The sequence below is a fragment of the Platalea leucorodia genome, assembly GCF_965183815.1.
Source record: "Platalea leucorodia genome assembly, contig: HAP1_HAP1_SCAFFOLD_59, whole genome shotgun sequence".
Lineage (NCBI taxonomy): Eukaryota > Metazoa > Chordata > Aves > Pelecaniformes > Threskiornithidae > Platalea > Platalea leucorodia.
Window position 1 is genome coordinate 186000 of NW_028121451.1, and position 20238 is coordinate 206237.

Genomic DNA, 20238 nt, shown 5'->3' on the forward strand with positions numbered 1-20238 from the left:
GGGGAGGGTGGAGGTGCAGGTGCTGGGGACCTGGGGCACCCTCTGTGCCTCCCGCTGGGATATCTTGGATGCCCACGTTCTCTGTCGTCACCTCGACTGTGGGTTTGCTGAGTCCATTCCCAGAGGAGGGCATTTTGGGAGAGGCACGGGACCTGTCTGGAGAGACTCATTCCACTGTGACGGGACTGAAGCCCACCTGGGACAGTGCCCAGTGACTGCCCTGGGGGCTTCACCGTGCTCCCACGAGAACGATGCTGCTGTCATTTGCTCAGGTGAGTGCTGGGACAACGCTGTGTTAACTCCATTTGTCCCTTGGGTGTTGCATGGCCACCCAAAGCAGAGGACCCCATGGCAGCAGCAGGGTGAATTTCTGCTGAAAGAAAAGAAACCCTTGATTCACCAGGAATCTCTGCCCCACACAGGGGATCAGGCCCAAACTTGTCCTGTTTGATCGGAAAGGCCCCCCTTGCTGTGCTCCCTGCCAGGGACACAGGCTCCCAGGCCCAGATCCCCAGGGATGCAGAGGGGCAGAGGCGTGTGTGCTCTGCCCCACGGCTCAGCAGTGCCAAGGCCAGCGCTGAGGTGGGGCAAGGCTTGTCCTGGGGCTGCCTGTCCCCAGGCCACCGCCGGCTGCTGCTCCCTCCTGCAGGAGCTGCCCCATCTGCCTCAGCAGGGACGTGTTGGGTGGCTCTGCCCCACCAAGAGCAAAGAGAGTGTCTTGCTCAGGAAGGCTCAGGGACTGGGGAAGCAAGCCTGTGGAAAGCTGCTCCTGAAGCTGACCGCAGAGGGCTGCGGGCAGGCGGGTGAGCTGCAGGGTGTTGTGAGGGTTGGAGAGCCTGGAGAGGTGCTGCAGGTTTGTGGGCTGTCTGGTGCTGCTGAGGGCTGGGGCATGGCTGCTCTCCCCAGGCCCAGGCAGCTCCACAGCCCTGCGGCTGGTGGGTGGAGGGAGCCGGTGCGACGGGCGAGTGGAGATCTTGCAGCGCGGGACGTGGGGCCGAGTCCTGGATGAGCGGTGGGACATGCAGGAGGCCAGCGTGGTGTGCCGGCAGCTGCGGTGCGGAGAGGCAGAGAGAGCCTACAACCCCCCGAAGCCTCAGAGAGGGACGGGTCCCGTGGGGCTGCGAGGGGTGCGGTGCGCAGGGCACGAGGCCAACCTGACCCAATGCAACACCTCCCTGCCCATGAGCGCGCTGGCAGCAGGGATTGCAGAGGACGTGGGGGTCGTTTGCTATGGGAGCCTGGTGCCAAGTGGGCAGCAGCCTCTGTGGGGCTGGATGTCCTGTGGCTTCTGCCTGCAGGGCCCTGCACCCCCAAGCGCATCTCCTGGGCTGCCTGCGCCATCCTGCCCAATAGCCAGAGCAGGGCCCTGGGCCCTGTCCTGGCCACCCTGACCAGTTTTGCAGGAGGGGCAATTTGGGTGGGATGTGTCAGGGATACATGTGCACACCTGCACACACAGCATGTCAGAGAGGAGACTTTGAACACCCACCCTCTCAGCCCAGCTCTCCTTCTCCTCTTCTACAGCTGCACCCACGACAGCAGCTGCAACCCCCCGAGCGGGTAAACTGTCCTCCGCGCCGGCGCTGGTTCTTCTCATGTCCAGCTGTGACCCGTGGCGGGAGGGAAGGGGCTCCTTGCTGGGATGTGAAACTCCCAGGAGGAGGCACTGGGATAGCAGTGGGGCGGGGCGGTTGGCATTTCCCCATCAGGGTGGGATCTTCCTCATGACTCACTCCTGGGGTTGTCTACCCCTGGTGTAATGGGGGTCAGGACCGGGGTGTCCCAGCCCCCCACCTCTCCCAGGCCTGGTGCTGCCCTTTTTGTGCTCCTGCCATACAGATCCCACCTGGGGCCATCCGACCGGCAGCGGGAGAGTCTCATTGCCCGTCATCATCTGCATCATCCTGGGGGCCCTTCTCTGCCTTGTCCTGGCCCTCCTGGCCGGGCAAGTGCGAAGCACCAGGTCTGGGCGCGGAGGTGGGTCATGGGGAAAGATGCCTCCTGGCAAGGCCAGGGGTGCTGTGAGGTGTGAGTGAGTGGCACAGGCAGAGCTGGGGGGATAAGGGTGTGTGCTGCCTTCATTCCCATGCGCCGCCTCCTTGACTGCCTGACCATGGGCCACCAGCAGCAAGGGGCAGAGAGAGTCCAGACATGGGGGGAGGTAGGGATGGGGCAAGGAGAGAAATGGCAGAGCTGGGCTCAGGTAGTGGGACTGTGCTCTGGCGATGGCCGTCTGCTGGCCCAGGGGACCAAAGCTGGGGGAGCAGAGCAGGATCCTGTCCCGTCTCTGCCTGTCCCTGGGCCAGCCCTGCTGCTGTCCACAGGCTCTGGGAGAGCTTGGGAGCCCTTCCCTGAGGCCGTGTATGAGGAGATCGGTTACAGCCCGGCGTGGGAGAAGCAGGCGAGGTTCAGTGGCTCAGGTGGGTGTGGGTTCCTCCCGGGGGGCACATCTGCCAGGCTCTTCCCCCTCACCCCCCACCCATGGCTGACCCCCTGCAGTCCCCTGGCCCATGGTCCCTGCAGTGCTGGGGCTGTGGGGGCTGTGGGGAGAGCAGCCAGGTCCTGGGCCCAAGCGAGGAGCTTCCTCCCCACCAGTTCTTCCCCTCCCAGCTGGGGACAGCCCCTCCCTGCCTGTCCCTGCACCCCTATGGGACCCCTGAGGGGGGAGGGAAGGGGCTGTCCTGGGGCAGCTCTAGGAGCCCCTTTGAGACAGGGTTTGTCCCAGGGGAGCAGGGTGAGTCCTGAGCCCTTCTCCCCACTCAGCCCTGCCTCTGTGGGTCCCCCGTCCCCAGCAGCACTGACCACAGGCCTGGTCAGCAGAGCGCACTCCCCTAACAGCCGCTGCACCTCTCTCCAGGCTCCTCCTCAGAGGGGTCCCTGACCAAGCTGCAGCCCTACCCCGGGGACAGCAAGGAGGAGGATGGTCCGGGATCAGCAGCAGGTAATAGGGTGCGGGAAGGAGTGGATCTCTCCTCCCTGCAGACATGTGAAGAACAGCGGTGTCATTGAGTGTCACCATCGGAGCTGGGGAGGACATGGGGGGTGTCTCCTGTGGTGCTGCCAACACCAGTGTCTGAGCCCCATGTCCCTGTGCATCCTCCCATCCTCTGCTCTGCAAATGTATCTTCTCCCTGTCACCAGCTCCCCTCTCCTTTCAGACGTCCCTGTCTTGCCTGGAGGTGACCCGGCGGATGGCTATGATGATGCCAGGGAGGTTTCTGAGCCTGGGGAGGATCGTGCCCCTGGGCAGGGAGGCTGGGAAATGGCCAGGGCGCCAGAGGAGGCAGCAGGACCCAGGGATGCACCTGGAGGTGAGAGGGAAAGAGAGCGCTGCTGGTTCCTGGGCTGCCATCCCTGGTGCCGGGTGAATCCTTGCTGCACTGAGAGCCAAACCTCCTAGGATGGGGAAACGTGCCCCAGGAGTTTTCCCTGGGGGCCCGGGATAGGGAGAGGGAGTTGAACATCTCCGGACTGGTGAGGAGAAGGGAGGAAGGTGATGTACAGAGCAGGAGGGGCACCCCATGGGGCGAACATGCAATGGCTGCCTTGCTGCTTGCAGGGGCAAAGCTGTGCTCCCAGAGACGTGCTGGGGCCCCTGGAGCTGAGGGAGGTGCCTGGTCCCTTGTCCCCAGAGAGCACAGGCTATGACGATGCTGAAGAGGTGTCTCTGGCACATCCCCCTGAGGACACACAGGCTGTGACACCAGAGCTCAGTGCACAACAGTCCCTGAGCCCCGTGCCAGGAGAGCCCGTCCCTGCCATGCAGCTGGGTGCAGGCAGGAGGGAGGAGAGGTCTGTGCAGCTGGGAGAGCCGTGAGCACCAGGGAACCCTCTCCCTTTTCCCACGGGCAGCAGACACAGCTGGGCATTTCCTCTCTTTGTATTCCCCTGTTTTTGCATCGTGCCTCCAGATTTGTTCATATTAAAAGCCTTTAGGGGTTTGAGCCAGAGCTGGTGCTTGCCTGGCCAGGTGTCGGGGTGTCTCCCTGAGGCTGATCGGGAGGAGCAGAGCACAAGGACATGGTGGTGGGGAAGGGGCACGTCTCAGGGACAGCAGTCTCGGGGTCAGATTGTGGGGCTGTGAGAGCCCATGGTCCCTGGGGACATTTCCACCCTACCAGCCACAGTTTCCAGGCAAAATGTCTCTCTCCAAGGGCCCGTGAGTGCCCATCTCTTCACCTCAGGGTTCCCCAGTTGCTCTTTCCCCTCCCACAGCAGTGTTGCCCCATTCCCTGCTGGGAGCTCCTCCACCTCTGGGGTGACCCTGGGGGTGGCCCAGGGGGAGCCCAGGCTCACACACCCCTCTGCCCTGGTCCCTAGAGCTTTCCTGCTGGCAGCCCCCAGTCCCAAGCCCGCCCCTCCATCCCCAGCCCTGGGCCCATCTCTCCCTGTGGAGATGCAGGGCTGGAGCTTGCCCTGCTGGGGGTTTCCCATGGGATGGAGGCTGTGTTTGCAGTGCCCGTCTGTGTCACCCATCCCCTTGGGGGTCTCGCCCTGGAAACACTGCTCTCCTGTGGACGTCCCACAGCCTTGCTCTGCCCAGCATGGGGCAGCAGTGCAGAGGGTTGGGGTCTCACTGTCACGGCCTCGGGGAGGTCCTCGGGAGCTGCAGGAGCAAGCCCAGATCTGGGGCACAGGGATGATCCTGCATTGCTCCAGAGCACAGACCCAGCCTGCAGGGCCCGATTGTTCATGCCCCCAAATGCCATGAAACGGGCTCTCTCTGCTCAGGTGTGCAGAAAAGAGCATTTGAACCCTCCTGAGATGGGGGAAGTCCGGACTGCCTCCGCCCTGGGGCCTGATCCTGGCACAGGGCTGTGCTACAGAGCACTGCCCCTCCACGTCTCTGCAGGGCAATGGGGCAGAAGCAGGCTCTTGCTGCAGGTGCTGCTCCCACGCTCTGGCCCACCCTGGGGTGCTTTGATGGAGAGGAGCTAAGCCCTTCCCTTGAGCCTCCTCTGCCCCCCAGGGCTACAGCCCTCTGTGTCACATCTGTCCCCAACTCCAGAGCAGGAGCAGAGCAACAGGCTGAGGGAAATGCCCTCCCTGGGCTGAGGTGCCCCCAGGCTCTGATGGCAGCCCAGGGCATGCGGTGGAGGGGACACGGGAGCAGAAAGCTCACAGCCCCTCATCCAGGCACTGGACCTCCCCCTGCACCCCTCTGTCCCCCAGCATCCCTGGAGGTGGGGGGAAGGCCAAGCTTCCGTCTCCCTGGGGCTACGGGTCTCTGTGGCAGGGTGGGTGAGCATGGTCAGCTGTTAACTGAAAGGCCGACGGTTTGGCCACACGCAGGGGTGGTGTCCTCGTGGTGCTACAGCTGGGGCAATTGTGTTGCCCAGTGCCATAGATTTGTTCCCCACTGAGCCCCTGCCTGGCAGAGAGGGTTTGGGGGAATGAAAACCAGACCGCAGTCACCGTGAACTTCTGGAGTGGATGAGTGGAGGAGGTAAGGGGATGGGCTGCTCATCCAGTCTGCTTTGCACACATGGCCCCAGGGCCCATCCTTATCAGTGACTCTCCTATTCTTGCTCAGGAACAACCTAGAAGGACTCTTTTGGAGCAGTGAGTCTCCTTCAAGCACTGTCCCTGCATCCAAGCACTTTCAAGCTCATGCTCAAAGCTGGCCAGACAGTAACCTTCCTTGGCCAGACAGTAACCTTGCTTGGACAGACAGTCTCTCCCTCTCCCCGTCCTCTCACTTGCGCTCAGTCACGAAAAAAGCCAAACTCCTCTGGAGGTGCTGGACAGCTGGAGAGCACCAGCTGAATGATCCTCAGCACGGCTTTGTCAGCTGTCCTGGGCACAACAGAGGTCTTACTGGGACAGAGCTCCGGAGGGAGGATGCTGCCATTGAGGCCTCAGCTCCAGGGCATATGTCTCCCTGGGACTGCGGGGATGGTGGCCTCTGGTCTGGGAAATGGGGTCCAGGTGAAGGAGGTCTGTGAGGATGGGACCAGTCTGTGCACCACTGAGAATGACAAAGAGGAGAGAGACAGGGTCTTTGCAGAGACCCCGCAGAGGAGAGATCTCCATCCCTGTGGAGCAGGGAAGGAGGGACAGCTGGAGACCACCCCAGAGGAGCACTGAAGGGCGAGTCCTGCCCCGGGAGGGGCTGGGGACTGTTGGTGCTGGAGCAAGGCTCCTTCTAAGCCACAGATCTACAGCTACAGAGCCGCGATGGTGCTCTGGCAAGAGGTGAAGGAGCAAGCAGGGCTGGGGCAGGCTGGAAGAAGGCAGATGGGCTTTGCAAATATGTAAGGGAGAAAACGATTGCTGAAGCCTGGGGTTGAAGCAGGGACCTTTAGATCTTCAGTCTAACGCTCTCCCAGCTGAGCTACTTCAGCCCTGCCTTGCCCCCCAGCCCTTGTCCCTGTGGCAGTGGTGCCAGGCCCCAGGCTGACACACAGGAGGAGGCTCCTCAGGGAGGTTCCCAGGGAAAAGCTGTGCCCAGCCTCAGGCAGAGGGGACCTGGCCCCTCCCTGCCTCCAAGGCCCCGTGGGCTCCAGGTTTGGTGGAGGCCAGCTCGCACTGGCTGTGCCAAGATGTGTCTGGGCCTTGTACAAACGTGACAGTGGCAAAGGTAAGTGGGCAGGCCAGGCACGGGCAGCTGCAAAGGCTGAGGGTGGAAGAAGCGTGGGGCTGGTGGAAGACCTTATCTCCTTCCCCCTGGAAGGCCTCCCTCCCACCACCCTTTTTTCTCCAGTTCAGCTTCATGCCCTTTGTTCCCAACTCTTCTACCCCTGAGCAGTGCAGGGGGATGGGCAATGGAGGCTGTGGTCAGTCCAGAACAGGTCCTCTCTGCTGCTCCTTCCTTCTCACACTTTTCCCATGGGGTCCGTCTTGTGGGCTACAGTCATTTGAGACGAACTTGCTCCAGCATGGGCTCTCCTCAAGCCACCATTCTTGCAGGAAATATCCTACGTCTCCAGACGTAGGTCCTCCACAGACTGCAGGGCTTACCTTCTCCACCGTGCTCTCTGCCATGGGCTGCAGGGAACCTGCTCTGGTGCCTGAAGCACCTCCTTCTTCACCAGCATTGGTGCCTGCAGGGCTGTTTCTCCCACTATTGTTTCCCTCACTCCTCTCCCACTTTGGCGGTTGTGACCTTTCTTAAATACACTTTCACAGAGGTTCCACCATCCTCGTTGATGGGCTCAGCTTTGGCCAGCGATGGGTCTGTTGGGAGCCAACTGGAAGCAGCTCTGCCTGACATGGAGGCAGCCCCTGGTCACTTCTCACAGAGACCACCCCTGCAGCCCCCCCGCTACCAAAACCTGCACATGGACACCAAGACACAGTGTGAAGCTTTGCCTTGCTAAATGGTGTCCCCTGCTCTTCCCTCATCCACAAATAGAGTTTACTCGCTGGGGAGGAAGGGAGAGAAGCAGAGAAGGCCTTGATGCTGTGCAAATCCAGTTCAGCACTAGCTACAACACTGGGGTGTTGTCAACACTGTTTTGGTCACAAATCCCACACATAGCACCATACGGGCTGCTATGAAGAAAATTATCTCCATCCCAGCCAAAACCAGTACAATGTGCCTGGAAATACAGTTTCCAGGATTCACTGCTCTATCACCTTGCCAGGGAGAGAGGTGAGGCTGAGTGGCCTGCAGTTCCCTGGGTCCTCCTTCTTGCTCTTCTTGAAGATAGGACTGACATTTAATTTCCTCCACTCTTCGGCCACTTCCCCCAGTTTCAATGACTGGTAAAAGATTACTGAGAGTGGCCTCGCAATGACATCTGCCAGCTCCCTCAGCACTCGTGGCTGCATCCCATCAGGGCCCAGAGACTTTGGTACGTCCAGTTTGCTTACGTATTCCCTGACCTGATCCTCTTGCACCAGGGGTATGGCTGCCTGGCTCCTGACTTTCCCCACTGGTCTCTGGGACCTGGGATTGCTGAAGGCCTGTCTTGCCAGTAAAGGAGGAGGTGAAGGCGGCATTCAGTACCATGGCCTTTCCCATCTCCTGTGTCAATAGCTCCCCTGCCTCCTTCAGCAGTGCACCCACTGTTTTCAGAGCTTTTGCCATAGCTTTTGTCAGCTCCGTCAGTACAGAAACCCTTCCTGTTGCCATTAACATCCTTCATGAGATTCAATTCTACTTGGGCTTTGGTTTTCCAGACTGCCTCTCTGCATGCTTGGACAGTCTCTCTGTATCCCTCCCAGGTTACCTGTCCCGGCTTCCACCCTCTCTATGCTCCTTTTCATGTCTGAGTTTGGCCAGGAGGTCCTTGTTCCTCCATGCAGGCCTCCTGGCATTTTTGCCTGACCACCTCTGGCACCAGGTGTTTGTGTTTGAACAACTCCCTCCTGGCCTCCACCCCCAGTAATGAGCATGGGAGCTGAGACAAGGAACTCACATGCAGGAGCCTATTTTGTGCACATGTATGAACTGAGGCAAGAAGAAACCCACCACTTGTGGGGTTGTGGCAGGCATGGGATAAAGTTTAGTCCCCTTCTAGCCCCAGGACTACAAACCCAGAAGGAGATGCCTTGACTGACTCAGCTGAATCCCTTCCCTCAGCAGGGGTAAAGGAGATCATTCCCTGTCCCTCTCTGGGTGTCCTGTGTAATGATGGGAAAAGAAAACGTGATTTTCATGCCCAAATCTTTCTCCTGACAGAAGAAATGCCACTGGTGGGAGTAAGTGTCTCTCCCCAGCTAAGGGAGGGAACATGGAATCATAGAATCATAGAATGCTTTGGGATGGAAGGGACCTTGTAAGGTCACCTAGTCCAGCCCTCCTGCAATAGGCAGGGACATCTACAACTTGATCAGGTTGCTCAGAGCCCCATCCAGCCTGGCCTTGAATGTTTCCAGGGATGGGGCATCTACCACCTCTCTGGGCAACCCCTTACAGTGTTTCACCACCCTCATCACGAAAAAGTTTTTCCTTGTTTTCAGTCTAAATCTACCCTCCTTTAGTTTAAAGCCATTACCCCTTGTCCTATCGCTACAGGCCCTGCTAAAAAGACTATCTCCATCTTTCTTGGAGTCCCCCTTGAATACTGAAAGGCTGCAAGAAGGTCTCTTGTTGAAGAGCCTTCTCTTCTCCAGGCTGAACAACCCCAGCTCTCTCAGCGTTTCCTCATAGCAGAGGTGTTCCAGCCCTCTAATCATTTTTGTGGCCTCCTCTGGACCCTCTCCAACAGCTCTGTGACCTTCCTGTGCTGAGGACCCCAGAGCTGGAGGCAGTGCTCCAAGTGGGGTCTCACCAGAGAGGAGTAGAGGGGCAGAATCCCCTCCCTCGACCTGCTGGCCACGCTTCTTTTGATGCAGCCCAGGAGACGCTTGGCTTTCTGCGCTGCGAGAGCACATTGCAGGCTCATGTCCAGCTTTTCATCTACCAGTACCCCCAAGTCCTTCTCGGCAGGGCTGCACTCAATCCCTTCATCCCCCAGCCTGTATTGATACCGGGGATTGCCCCGACCCAGGTGCAGGACCTTGCACTTGGCCTTGTTGAACCTCATGAGGTTCCCACAGGCCCACCTCTCCAGCCTGTCCAGGTCCCTCTGGATGCATTCCGTCCCTGAGGCGTGTCAACTGCACCACTCAGCTTGGTGTCATCTGCAAACTTGCTGAGGGTGCACTCGATCCCGGTCTCTGTGTCATTGTTGAAGATATTGAACAGCACTGACCCCAGTACGGACCCCTGAGGGACACCACTTGTCACTGATCTCCATCTGGACATCGAGCCATTGACCACTACCCTCTGGATGCGACCACCCAGCCAGTTTGCTGTCCACTCAATGGTCTGCCCATCAAATCCATATCCTTCCAATTTAGAGAGAAGGAGATTGTGGGGGTGTAAAGAACTGGTACCAAATGTGGTTTTGTCTCGACATTGCCACTGTAGCGCCATCCAGCGTCGCGCTTCGAGAAAACCCTCTTCTCCACAGTTTTGAGAAAAACAACTTCATGCGCCTGCGCAGGGACTAAAGGCGCGAAAAGAGCCGAGGCAGGGACAAAAGGCGCAAAAAGAGCAGAGGCGGGGGCAGCACGTCCGTGGCGAACTGCACGTACACATTTGTGATCCGTGCATGCGTGAGAGCCCCTACATAAGGAGCACATGTGCCCCGGGACAAGATCGGGCACGGGACCACTGGTTCCAACTGCAAAGTGTTATGGACCGAATAGCGGTTTTGCATAAAGAAGCTAGAGTGAAGAAGGGGAAAGGGAAAGCCATCGTTTGTGCTGTGTTAGGAGCGTGTCTGGCAGTAGCGGTGGAGGACAAGAAACGAGCACCCTGCCAATCAGAGGCTGTGGCCGCTGTGTTGCAAGCGGCGATAGCGCCGCTGCGAGAGCAACTACTAGAGACCAAACGGGCGCTAGAGGAGGAGAAGCGCCAAAATATGATTTTGAAGGAGGAGCTGAGGGTTCAGCTCCTGAGGGAGGCAGACACCCCCGCTGAGGTGGAGGTAATGCTGGAGGAGAAAGGGGTACGCCAAATCTATTCCCGGAAAGATTTAAAGCGATTAAGAGGGACTGTGGATAACCCCCCCCATATGTGCCCGCTAGTAAAGACAGAATGCATATATGAGGACGATAGCGACAACCGTCCCCAAGTGGTAACCAAAGAAATCCCTTTTACCGCCACCGAATTGGCTAAACTCCGAAAGGATTTTGCTAGGACGGCAAGGGAGTCCGAAACCAAATCTGTGTGGAGGATATCCCTGTCGGGGGGGGATGGGATCATGCTATCAGAAAAGGAAGCAGAGGGGCATTGGGGCCCCGGCGTCTTCCTCACCACGGGCGATCGCCGAGCCCCATGGTCTTTGACCCAGAGGGCCGCATATTGGGCAGGGGGGCTGAACCCATTAGAGAGGGGGGATCCCCTGGCTATAACTGGTTCGGTTGAGCAACTACTAGAAAACGTACAAAAGGCAGCATGCCTGCAAATGATGTATGACCGGGAACTTAAACCAAATCTAAGCTCTCCGATGTTGTTACCGGTAGAACCCGGGCGGCTGACGCCGCTAATAAGAGGACTCCCCGACTCGTTAAAACCTATCGGGATCCAATTACAGGGGAGAATTCAAAATGTGCCTCGCGAAGAGCGAATCGCAGGTGCCCTGGAGGGAACGGTAACCCCCGAACAGCAGCAGTGGGGGAGGAAGGTGTGGACCTGGGGGGAGATAGCTCAGGAACTAATAAACTACGGGAGGAAATATGGGCCAGTTAGGCAGGACTTACCAAAAGGTAGAAACTAGGGCCGTGCAGGCAGCGAGGCCAGCAAATAAATCCCTGGCTTTTTCGGGGAGAAGCCCTGACCTAACACAAAGGGAGAAACCCCCATTCCGACAAGGATTGTGGCAAATGGGACTGCAAAAGGGGATGGCCCGAGACTTGATGGATGGGCTCCCCACCAAAAAGTTGAAGCTCTTGGTGCAGAAGTGGTCCAGGCAAGGACCCCCTCCCAAACCGAACCCACCTTCTGCGCCAGCATTGGACAGGGAGGAAGGGTTTAAGAAGGACGAAAAGAGTGGCGGGAAACTAAAACCTCCGCCCCCTCAGGGTGAGGAGGGAGACGGAGGGCGGATATTTGTCAGACAACTCACCTGTAATAATAAGGGAGATCTACTAAACCCCACCAACCGGGATGGGCCGAGCGGGTGTGGGAGGCAGTGGCCAATGTCAATAATCACTGGGGTACAAACAGGTGCCCGAAAATTGCGGCATTTTGTCCACAGGGGCCAACCATGGTACATGTCTCTCGAAACCCCAATTGCCCTGGTGCATCATCTTACTCTCCCAGCCAGCCGGTTCTGGTCGAGCTTCCCACCGTGGGAGCTGTGCCTCTCATATTAGATACCCCCTTAAACAAACATACATGGAAAGCGAAAGATACCAGTGGGAGAACCGACAAAATCCACACCAAATGGATTATTCCCTCCTTCTAACCCAAGGAGCGAGTTTTGTTCCTATTTCTGTTTTCTAAGAGCAGCGATATGACCACGATGCGCCTGCTACTTTGGATCATCTTAACTCAGGGACACCAACCCATTAGAATATCCCACTGTGTATGTCAGTTTTTATAACTGGTGGTCCATATGTGTGCATACATGTTTGTACTTCATTGAAGCTCTATGAATAATTCAAGATTTAATATTTAAGGCAAACAGGCTAAATGTTAGATGTTTCAGTGCACTACAGTCTTTATGCAATAGGACAAAGACATCTAATTGTCTGGTGCATATTTAAGCATATATATGTGTGTGTGCTTATTTAAGCAAAAATACCCAATAACTTTCCAATGATACCTGTTTATGTTAGACATTTCAAGAATTTCAACCTATGATGTACTATATATATAATTCTTACTTTTTTTGATCTTCCTCTAGTTTCATCATTAAATAGTCCTGTATATGGGAAAATTTAATAGCCAAGTAACATGAAATGTTGTACTTGCTTAGAAAATGTAATTGTTTAGTTTTCTTTGCAAAAAGTAAATATTGAATGTTCACTACTCATGGGGCTTGGTATTGTACCGGCCGAATAAGGGATGGGGCAACCACCTTTTTCAGCCCTCTGGGTGACAAAGACACAACTTATTTTCAGTTTCCACCAGGGAAAGATGGGCCATTCGCTCAGGGAAATAGAGCCAAAAAAGGGCATTATTGGATCTGTGGGAATACGGCATACAAATTCTTACCCGCGGGGTGGTCGGGAGTTTGTTATATAGGGATCATAAGGCCCCTGTTTTTTCTCTCGCCGGAAACTGGTGGACCCCAACTAGGCCTAAAAGTGTATGATAACCTCCAGGATAGAAGTATTGCCCGTAAGACGCGGTCTACCAAGGTAAATTTAGGTGGGACACAAAAATGGGGAAATGACGAATGGCCCCCCGAGCGAATAATTGAACGTTATGGACCAGCAACCTGGAATCCGAATGAGCCCATTGCAGGGGCAAGAGAACCAATCTATAATCTAAACCGAATAATCGGACTACAAGCGGCCCTAGAAATTATCACCAACAGGGCCGCTGACGCCATACCTATTAACTCAACGGTCTCAACGGGTGCGCGCGGCAATCCTTCAACACCGTATGGTTTTAGATTGTTTGTTGGCCGAGGAGGGAGAGGTGTGTGGAAAATTAAATAACTCTAACTGCTGTCTAGAAATGATGACGTGGGAGAAATAGTTCTCCAATTGACCCAAGATATCAGGAAAATAGCCCACGTCCCTGTTCAAACCTGGAGCGGTTGGAACGGCGATTTGTGGTCCTGGTTACCAGGGGCACCATGGGTCAAACAATTAATATTGTATTTGCTATGTGCAACTGCCACCTTACTGTTCCTACTCTGTATAATTCCATGTTTTAGTCAATTAATTCAACACATTGTGTCAAATATGCAATTTGTTCCTAATGCTCCACCTGATGGTGTAACAAAGATCTGTACCATCCATCAGCCACAACCAACCTCAGTACCCATCATTTAAACCCGTTCCCACTTCCTTCTGAAGGAAGAAACTGCGTGTTGCCAGTTATTGTTAACCCTATTTCCAATGTTTACCCTTCAAAGCTGAAGAATTGTTGAAGTCGTTCGAGAATGAGCTTGCATTGAGCAGTACCTCAGTTAACCTGTATCAAGACATTCCTTCACCCGAAACAATGTTATTCCCTTTTTCCTTCCCACAATTTTCCTCCACCCTTATCCTCAACTCTCTCAACTCTGCGTTTCTTTCTTTCTCCCTTGTTTTGTCTTTCTCTCTCTCCCTTATGGCACCACGCTGCAATGTCGAGCCACTGGGTGGTGTAGAGAACCGGTACCAAATGTGATTTTGTCTCGACATTGCCGCTGTAGCGCCGTCCAGCGTCGCGCTTCGAGAAAACCCTCTTCTCCACAGTTTTGAGAAAAACAACCTCGTGCGCCTGCGCAGGGACTAAAGGCACGAAAAGAGCCGAGGCAGGGACTAAAGGCGCGAAAAGAGCAGAGGCGGGGGCAGCACGTCCGTGGCGAACTGCACGTACACATTTGTGATCCGCGCATGCGTGAGAACCCCTACATAAGGAGCACACGTGCCCCTCGGCGGGGGCGGCGGCGGCGCGCGCAAGACCACTCCTTCCGTTCCTGCACCCTCAAGGCCCCCCTGCCCCCACCCGTCCCCGACGAAGCCTGAGGCCACCGAAGATCCAGCGGAAGATCACCGGACTCGAAGTGGTGGTGATAAACTCCTCCTTCTCTTTCTCTCTCTCTCCCCCCTATTCTTTTCCTCTCCTCCCTTGCCCTCCCTCCTCCCTCCGTTCTCTTCTCCCCTCAAATAAAAGTGAAAGGTTGTACGACATCTGACCGATTCCAGCGTCTTAATCTCGTCCTTGGGATCGTATCAAAACCTCCGCCGACATTGGATCGGGACAGCAGGTTATGAGAGCAAAGAGCAAAAGTGTCCTGGTGTCACTGCAGGAGAGCTCCAGTGAAATCACAGAAGTGGTGCACTGCACTGGGGCCACAGACCTGTATCTGGGACAAGAATGAAGTGACTACTGTAGATGAGAGAAACCCCCCTAGCCAAGGTGTAGCTGCCTTCCCAAAAGAGACCTTCCAGGTCATGAGTCTTGCAGAGAGAAGCAGGTGGCACACAGCCCAGTACTGATCGTAGGATGTGGCCACCAGCAGGAAACACTCAGTACATGCAAAAGGTGCAGCAAGTACTACTAACACTGCTGTCAGCAGAGATGGTGGTGTGTCCAGTCTGGTCAGCAGTGTGGTCAGGTCAGGGGTATGGTGGTGGGGCTATAGCAAGTCTTCAAGTTGTCCAGCACCAGCACAATGATGAGGGTGTTCCCAACACCAGTCACAGGGCAGGTCATGAGGGAGAGGAGGATTTCTCTAAGGCTTGGGGACATTCCCTATTCGCAGTACAGGTAACTCCGTTGATGAGCTTTGATTGTCCCCTTCCCCTTTCTCCATTGAAGGTTTTATGTCCTTCCTGTCCCCTCTCTCCTGGCAGGACACCTAGGAGGAAGAACATTCCTTTTTCTATGCCAGTTGCTTAAAGGAATTGTGGAGGAATTCCAGAGAGGTGAAACATGAAGGTGTGTGTGCCTCTGAGTGTATTCGTACTCCCCAGATGTGCTCTGTGCCTTCTGAAAGGTGAGAAATGCCGCCGTCTAGATGGCAATGCTGCTCATGCTAGCAGGAATACTTCTGACTGCACAGGTGAGATACTCCACAGGCGAGCTTCTTTCATACTGTGTATTTGAAGGCACAGGCCAGAAAGGCCAGGGAGGGTAATGTAGAAGACCAGGAACATCTGCAATGAACCTATCCGAGGCAGGTGAGATGGATCTCACTGGGACAGTGGGAGTTGTTCCTGGAGTAACACACAGAAAGTTCAGGGGTCTGTCAGGTGTCCACATCTGAGCTGGCCTCGTGCACTCCTCATACACACACGGGTGTTCAGAGACAGGAGCCCTTCCTTTGCAGACGTAGAGGCAGTGAATTGCAACAGTGGTAGTGCCTCCCTGGCCTCCTGTTGCCACTCCCAGAGGCTGGGAAGCACCTAAGCGCGGCAGTGTATCAGCTTGCTTTGCACTCCTTTGAGATGCCCCAAGGCATGAGGAATGGACACAGGAACCTCGGGGCAAGGCAGCGCATCCCAGTGCTGCATTCAGGTGGTTTCCCAGGGGACATTCCTCTCAATGTGAAGTGACCTCAAGACACTGTCTTTCCCACAGACCTTGACAGCAACCCCAAGAATAGCTGATGGCATTTGTGCTCGCTCAGGTTCATCTCACCACGCACAGCCCATGTCTTTAGTCTCATCCCATAGAATCAAAGAACAGTTTGGCTTAGACGGCACCTTTAAAGATCATCTAGTCCAAACAGACTTCCATGGACAGAGACATCTTCCACTAGATCAGAGAGCTCAAAGCCTCATCCAGCCTGACTTTGCACACTTCCAGGGATGGGGCAGCCACAACTTCTTTAGGAAACCTCTTTCACTGTCATAGAATCATAAAACGATAGAATTGTTAAGGTTGGAAAAGACGCTGAAGATCATCGAGTCCAACCGTTAACCTAGCACTGCCAAGTCCACCACTAAACCATGTCCTCAAGCACCACGTCTACCAGTCTTTTAAATCCCTCCAGGGATGGAGACTCAACCACTTCCCTGGGCAGCCTGTTCCAATGCCTGACTACCCTTTCGATGAAGAAGTTTTTCCTAATATCCAACCTAAACTTCCCCTGGCGCAGCTTGAGGCCGTTTCCTCTTGTCCTATCGCTTGTTACTGGGGAGAGGAGACCGCCCCCCACCTCACTACAACCTCCTTGCAGGTAGTTGTAGAGAGCAATAAGGTCTCCCCTCAGCCTCCTCTTCTCCAGGCTAAACAACCCCAGCTCCATCAGCCGCTCCTCATAAGACTTGTTCTCTAGACCCTTCACCACCTTTGTTGCACTTCTTTGGACACATTCCAGCACCTCAATATCCTTCTAGTACCTCTATATCCTTCTTGTAGTGAGGGGCCCAACACTGAACACAGGATTCGAGGTGCGGCCTCAGCAGTGCCCAGTACAGGGGCACTATCACCTCCCTGGTCCTGCTGGCCACACTATTCCTGATACAAGCCAGGATGCCATTGGCCTTCTTGGCCATCTGAGCACACTGCTGGCTCATGTTCAGGCAGCTGTTGACCAACACCCCCAGGTCCTTTTCTGCCAGGCAGCTCTGCAGCCCCTCCTCCCCAAGCCTGTCGTGTTGCATGGGGTTGTTGTGACCCAAGTGCAGGAACCCGGCCCTGAGCCTTGTTGAATCTCATACAGTTGGCCCCAGCCCAAAGATCCAGGCTGTCCAGATCCCTTTGTAGTCCCTTCCTACCCTCCAGCAGATCAACACTCCTGCCCAACTTGGTGACATCTGTAAACTTACTGAGGGTGCACCCAATCCCCTCATCCACATCATCGATGAGGATATTGCACAGGACCGGCCCCAACACTGAGCCCTGGGGAACACCACTCGTGACCGGCCGCCAACTGGATTTGACTCCATTCACCACCACTCTCTGGGCTCGGCTGTCCAGCCAGTTTTTAACCCAGCACAGAGTGCACTCATCCAAGCTGTGAGCAGCCAGCTTCTCCAGGAGAATGCTGTGGGAAACAGTGTCAAAGGCTTTACAAAAGTCCAAGTAAACAACATCCACAACCTTCCCCTCATCCACTAAGCAGGTCACCTTGTCTCACCACCCTCATAAAAAAATTTCTTCCCTATGTCCTATCTAAACCTAACCTCCTTCAGTTTAAAACCATTGCCCCTTGGCCTGTCACTACAGGCCTTCATAAAAATTCTCTCTCCATCTTTCCTATAAGCCCTTTTTATATATTGAAAGGCCGCAAGGAGGTGTCCCCAGACCCTTCTCTTCTCCAGGCTGAACAACCCCAACTCTCTCAGCTTCTCTTCATAGGAGAGGTGTTTCAGCCCTCAGATCATTTTCGTGGCTCTCCTCTGGACCCGCTCCAACAGGTCCATGTCTGTCTTGTCCTTGGGAATACAGAGCTGGACGCAGTGCTCCAGGTGGGGTCTCACAAGACTAGAAGGGGAGAATCACCTCCCTTAACCTGCTGGCCATGCTTTTATTTAGGCCGCCCAGCATACAGCTGGCTTTCTGGGCTGCAAGAGCGCATTACTGGCCCATGTCCAACTTTTCACCCACCAGTATCCCCAAGTCTTTCTCTGCAGGGCTGCTCTCAATCCATTCACCTCCCAGTCTTCACTGACAGTGGGGATTGCCCCGACCCAGGTGAATGGGCTTGCACTTGGCCTTGTTGAACTTCATGAGGTTTGCACGGACCCCCTACTCAAGCCTGTCCAGGTCCCTCTGGATGGCATCCCTCCCCTCAAGCGAATCAACTGTCCCACTCAGCTTGGTGTCCTCTGCAAACTGGCTGAGGGTGCGCTCAATCCCACTGTCTGTGTCATTGATGAAGATACTAAATAGTATTGGTCCCAGTACGGACCCTTGAGGGACACCCCTCGTTATTGTTTTCGACTTGGGCATTGAGCCATTGACTGTAACTATTTGCATGCGGTCATCTAGCCATTTCCTTATCCATCTAACAGTCCATCCATCAAACCCATATCTCTCCAATGTAGCAGCAAGAATGTCGTGGGGGACCATATCAAATGACTTAGGTTAGCTAAGTGTGCTAAGTTAGCTTAGGTTAAGTAGTTAACTTAGTTAACCTAAGTTAACTTAGGTTAGCTAAGTGTGCCACCTGCTTCTCTCTGCAAGACTCATGACCTGGAAGGTCTGTTTTGAGAAGGCAGCTACACCTTGGCTAGGGGGGTTTCTCTCATCTACAATAGTCACTTCATTCTTGTCCCAGATACAGGTCTGTGGCCCCAGTGCAGTGCGCCACTTCTTCTGTGATTTCACTGGAGCTCTCCTGCAGTGACACCATGACACTTATTCTCTTTGCTCTCATAATCTGTTTTTTAGATCTAGGCCTCCCCTTTGTCTTCACAGGGGCATCCTGTGCGTGCACCAGAGCTGCCACCCTGGGGCAGCTCTCCCACCCAGCATGGACAGGTGGGAGGCCTTCTCCACCTGCTGCTCTCACCTCACTCGTGAAACTGTTTTCTACAGCATCCTCATCCTTGTCTGTGAGATGCCCAGAAAAGCCCTGCTGAGATAGCTGGACAAAGCCCTTTTGCTACACCGTCCTCAGGCCCCTGCTCTGAAAAGAGGCTTTAGAGTGTAACTATTATACAAAAAACTATTGAAATAAGGAGTCTTGCAATTTCTCAGCGAAGGACAGTTCCTGATAAGAACAGAAACTTGTCCTAAAAACCAGCTGAAACCGACCCTGCAGTTTGGACAAGGGTCAAGGAGCAACCGAGTCTGCGCAAGAACAAGGGGTTACTAGCGGTGACGAAGAAGAGTCATCAGCCTTCATCCCCATGACCCCCTGCGACCACCACCAGGAGGCACCGTGCAAGCGCAGTTGGGAGGGGTTTATGGAAATGACCTCTGGGGGCTAATTTTAATACGAAGCGGGGACAGGTCATGCATATATGTAGGCGTATTGCAGCATAGTCCCCGTAGGGGAGGAGGGTACCCTGGCCAATAGAGCGGCCAAGGAGATTTGCTGACCGATAGAGCAGCCGCTAGAGATCTTGGGGGTAGATCGAGCAAATCTGAGGTCACCGCTGCATCGCGGTATCGGGAGCCAGGACGGACCTGCTAATGACTGTATAAGAAGCAGGAGAAGGGTAAGCGGACCTCTCACAAAAAGTATTTAAATCTTTGCAGCTGCTGAAGGGATATCAACTGGAGTGATAATTATCTGTTTCATTTACCCGGGTATTGCATATATTATATGTTCGTATTGTATGTATTGTATGTATTGTATGTTAAAAATTTATGTGTATGTGTGTTTGAGATGCAGCATCGCTGTGAAGTGAGTGCGGAGTCCTGATCCGCAGTTTCATTGTCCCGCAAGGGAAACGGCCGGAGACGGACGAAGCGAAAGAAAAAGGTTGTAAGGATGTAAAACAGTAATTCTGTAACCCTCTAAGTGGTAAAGTGTGGCCCGTGGAACTAACTGTTAAGATACTGTGGGAATACAGGAGAGAACTGGTGCCAATAAAATGGGAGGGTCCCAGCAAAGTAAAAAGATACCAAAGAAATCTCCATTAGGTTGTATTTTATATCGCTGGAAGGACATAGGGGGTCCTCCTGGAGGAAATGTGAATAAGAAAACTCTAATTAAGTATTGTAATCAGTGATGTCCATTGTATAAATTAGATGATGAAGTATAATGTCTTGCTGCAACTCCTGTTATTTTTAAGGAGGGAGGGAAAATGGGACGAAGCTATGTATGCAGATATGTTTTTCACCCTCCGAAATCACCCTGAGTGGCAGAAAGATTGTGGTTTTAATTTTGCTCCCCAAGATCCCATGGTGTTGGCTTTGGAAAAGGAAAATCAGAAAGAGTTAGGGAAGTTGAAGCAATGTTGTTCAGCAGGTAGTATTGGACAGAGGTGTTTGAAGGTGAAAGAGAAACCCAGAAAGGTGGAAGAAAAGTGCCTTTCCAGATGGATGATGTGGAGAAGTGGAAGGATGCAGTTAAGAGGTACAGGGAGGACCCAAGTGGGATTGCGAAAAGGTTTGAGTGGATCATTAAGAATTTGGACCCGGATTGGAAAGATGTGGATCCTATGCTAGATGATATGACTGAAACGGAGAAGCAGCTTGTATTAAAGGCAGCCCGAGCTGATGTAGCCCAAAGGCAG

The 20238-nt window shown here is 54.5% G+C and overlaps 1 protein-coding gene across 1 annotated transcript in view; it reads left to right on the forward strand.

Moving 5' to 3' along the window:
• Positions 1–251: 251 nt before the first annotated feature.
• Positions 252–20238, forward strand: part of LOC309603348 (scavenger receptor cysteine-rich type 1 protein M130-like) — a gene marked incomplete at both ends in the record, with an annotated part of 69808 nt that continues 49821 nt past the window's right edge. The window contains one exon of the mRNA XM_082338218.1: positions 252–272. Coding sequence (XP_082194344.1) covers positions 252–272 — 21 coding nt within the window. The remainder of the gene's footprint in view (positions 273–20238) is intronic.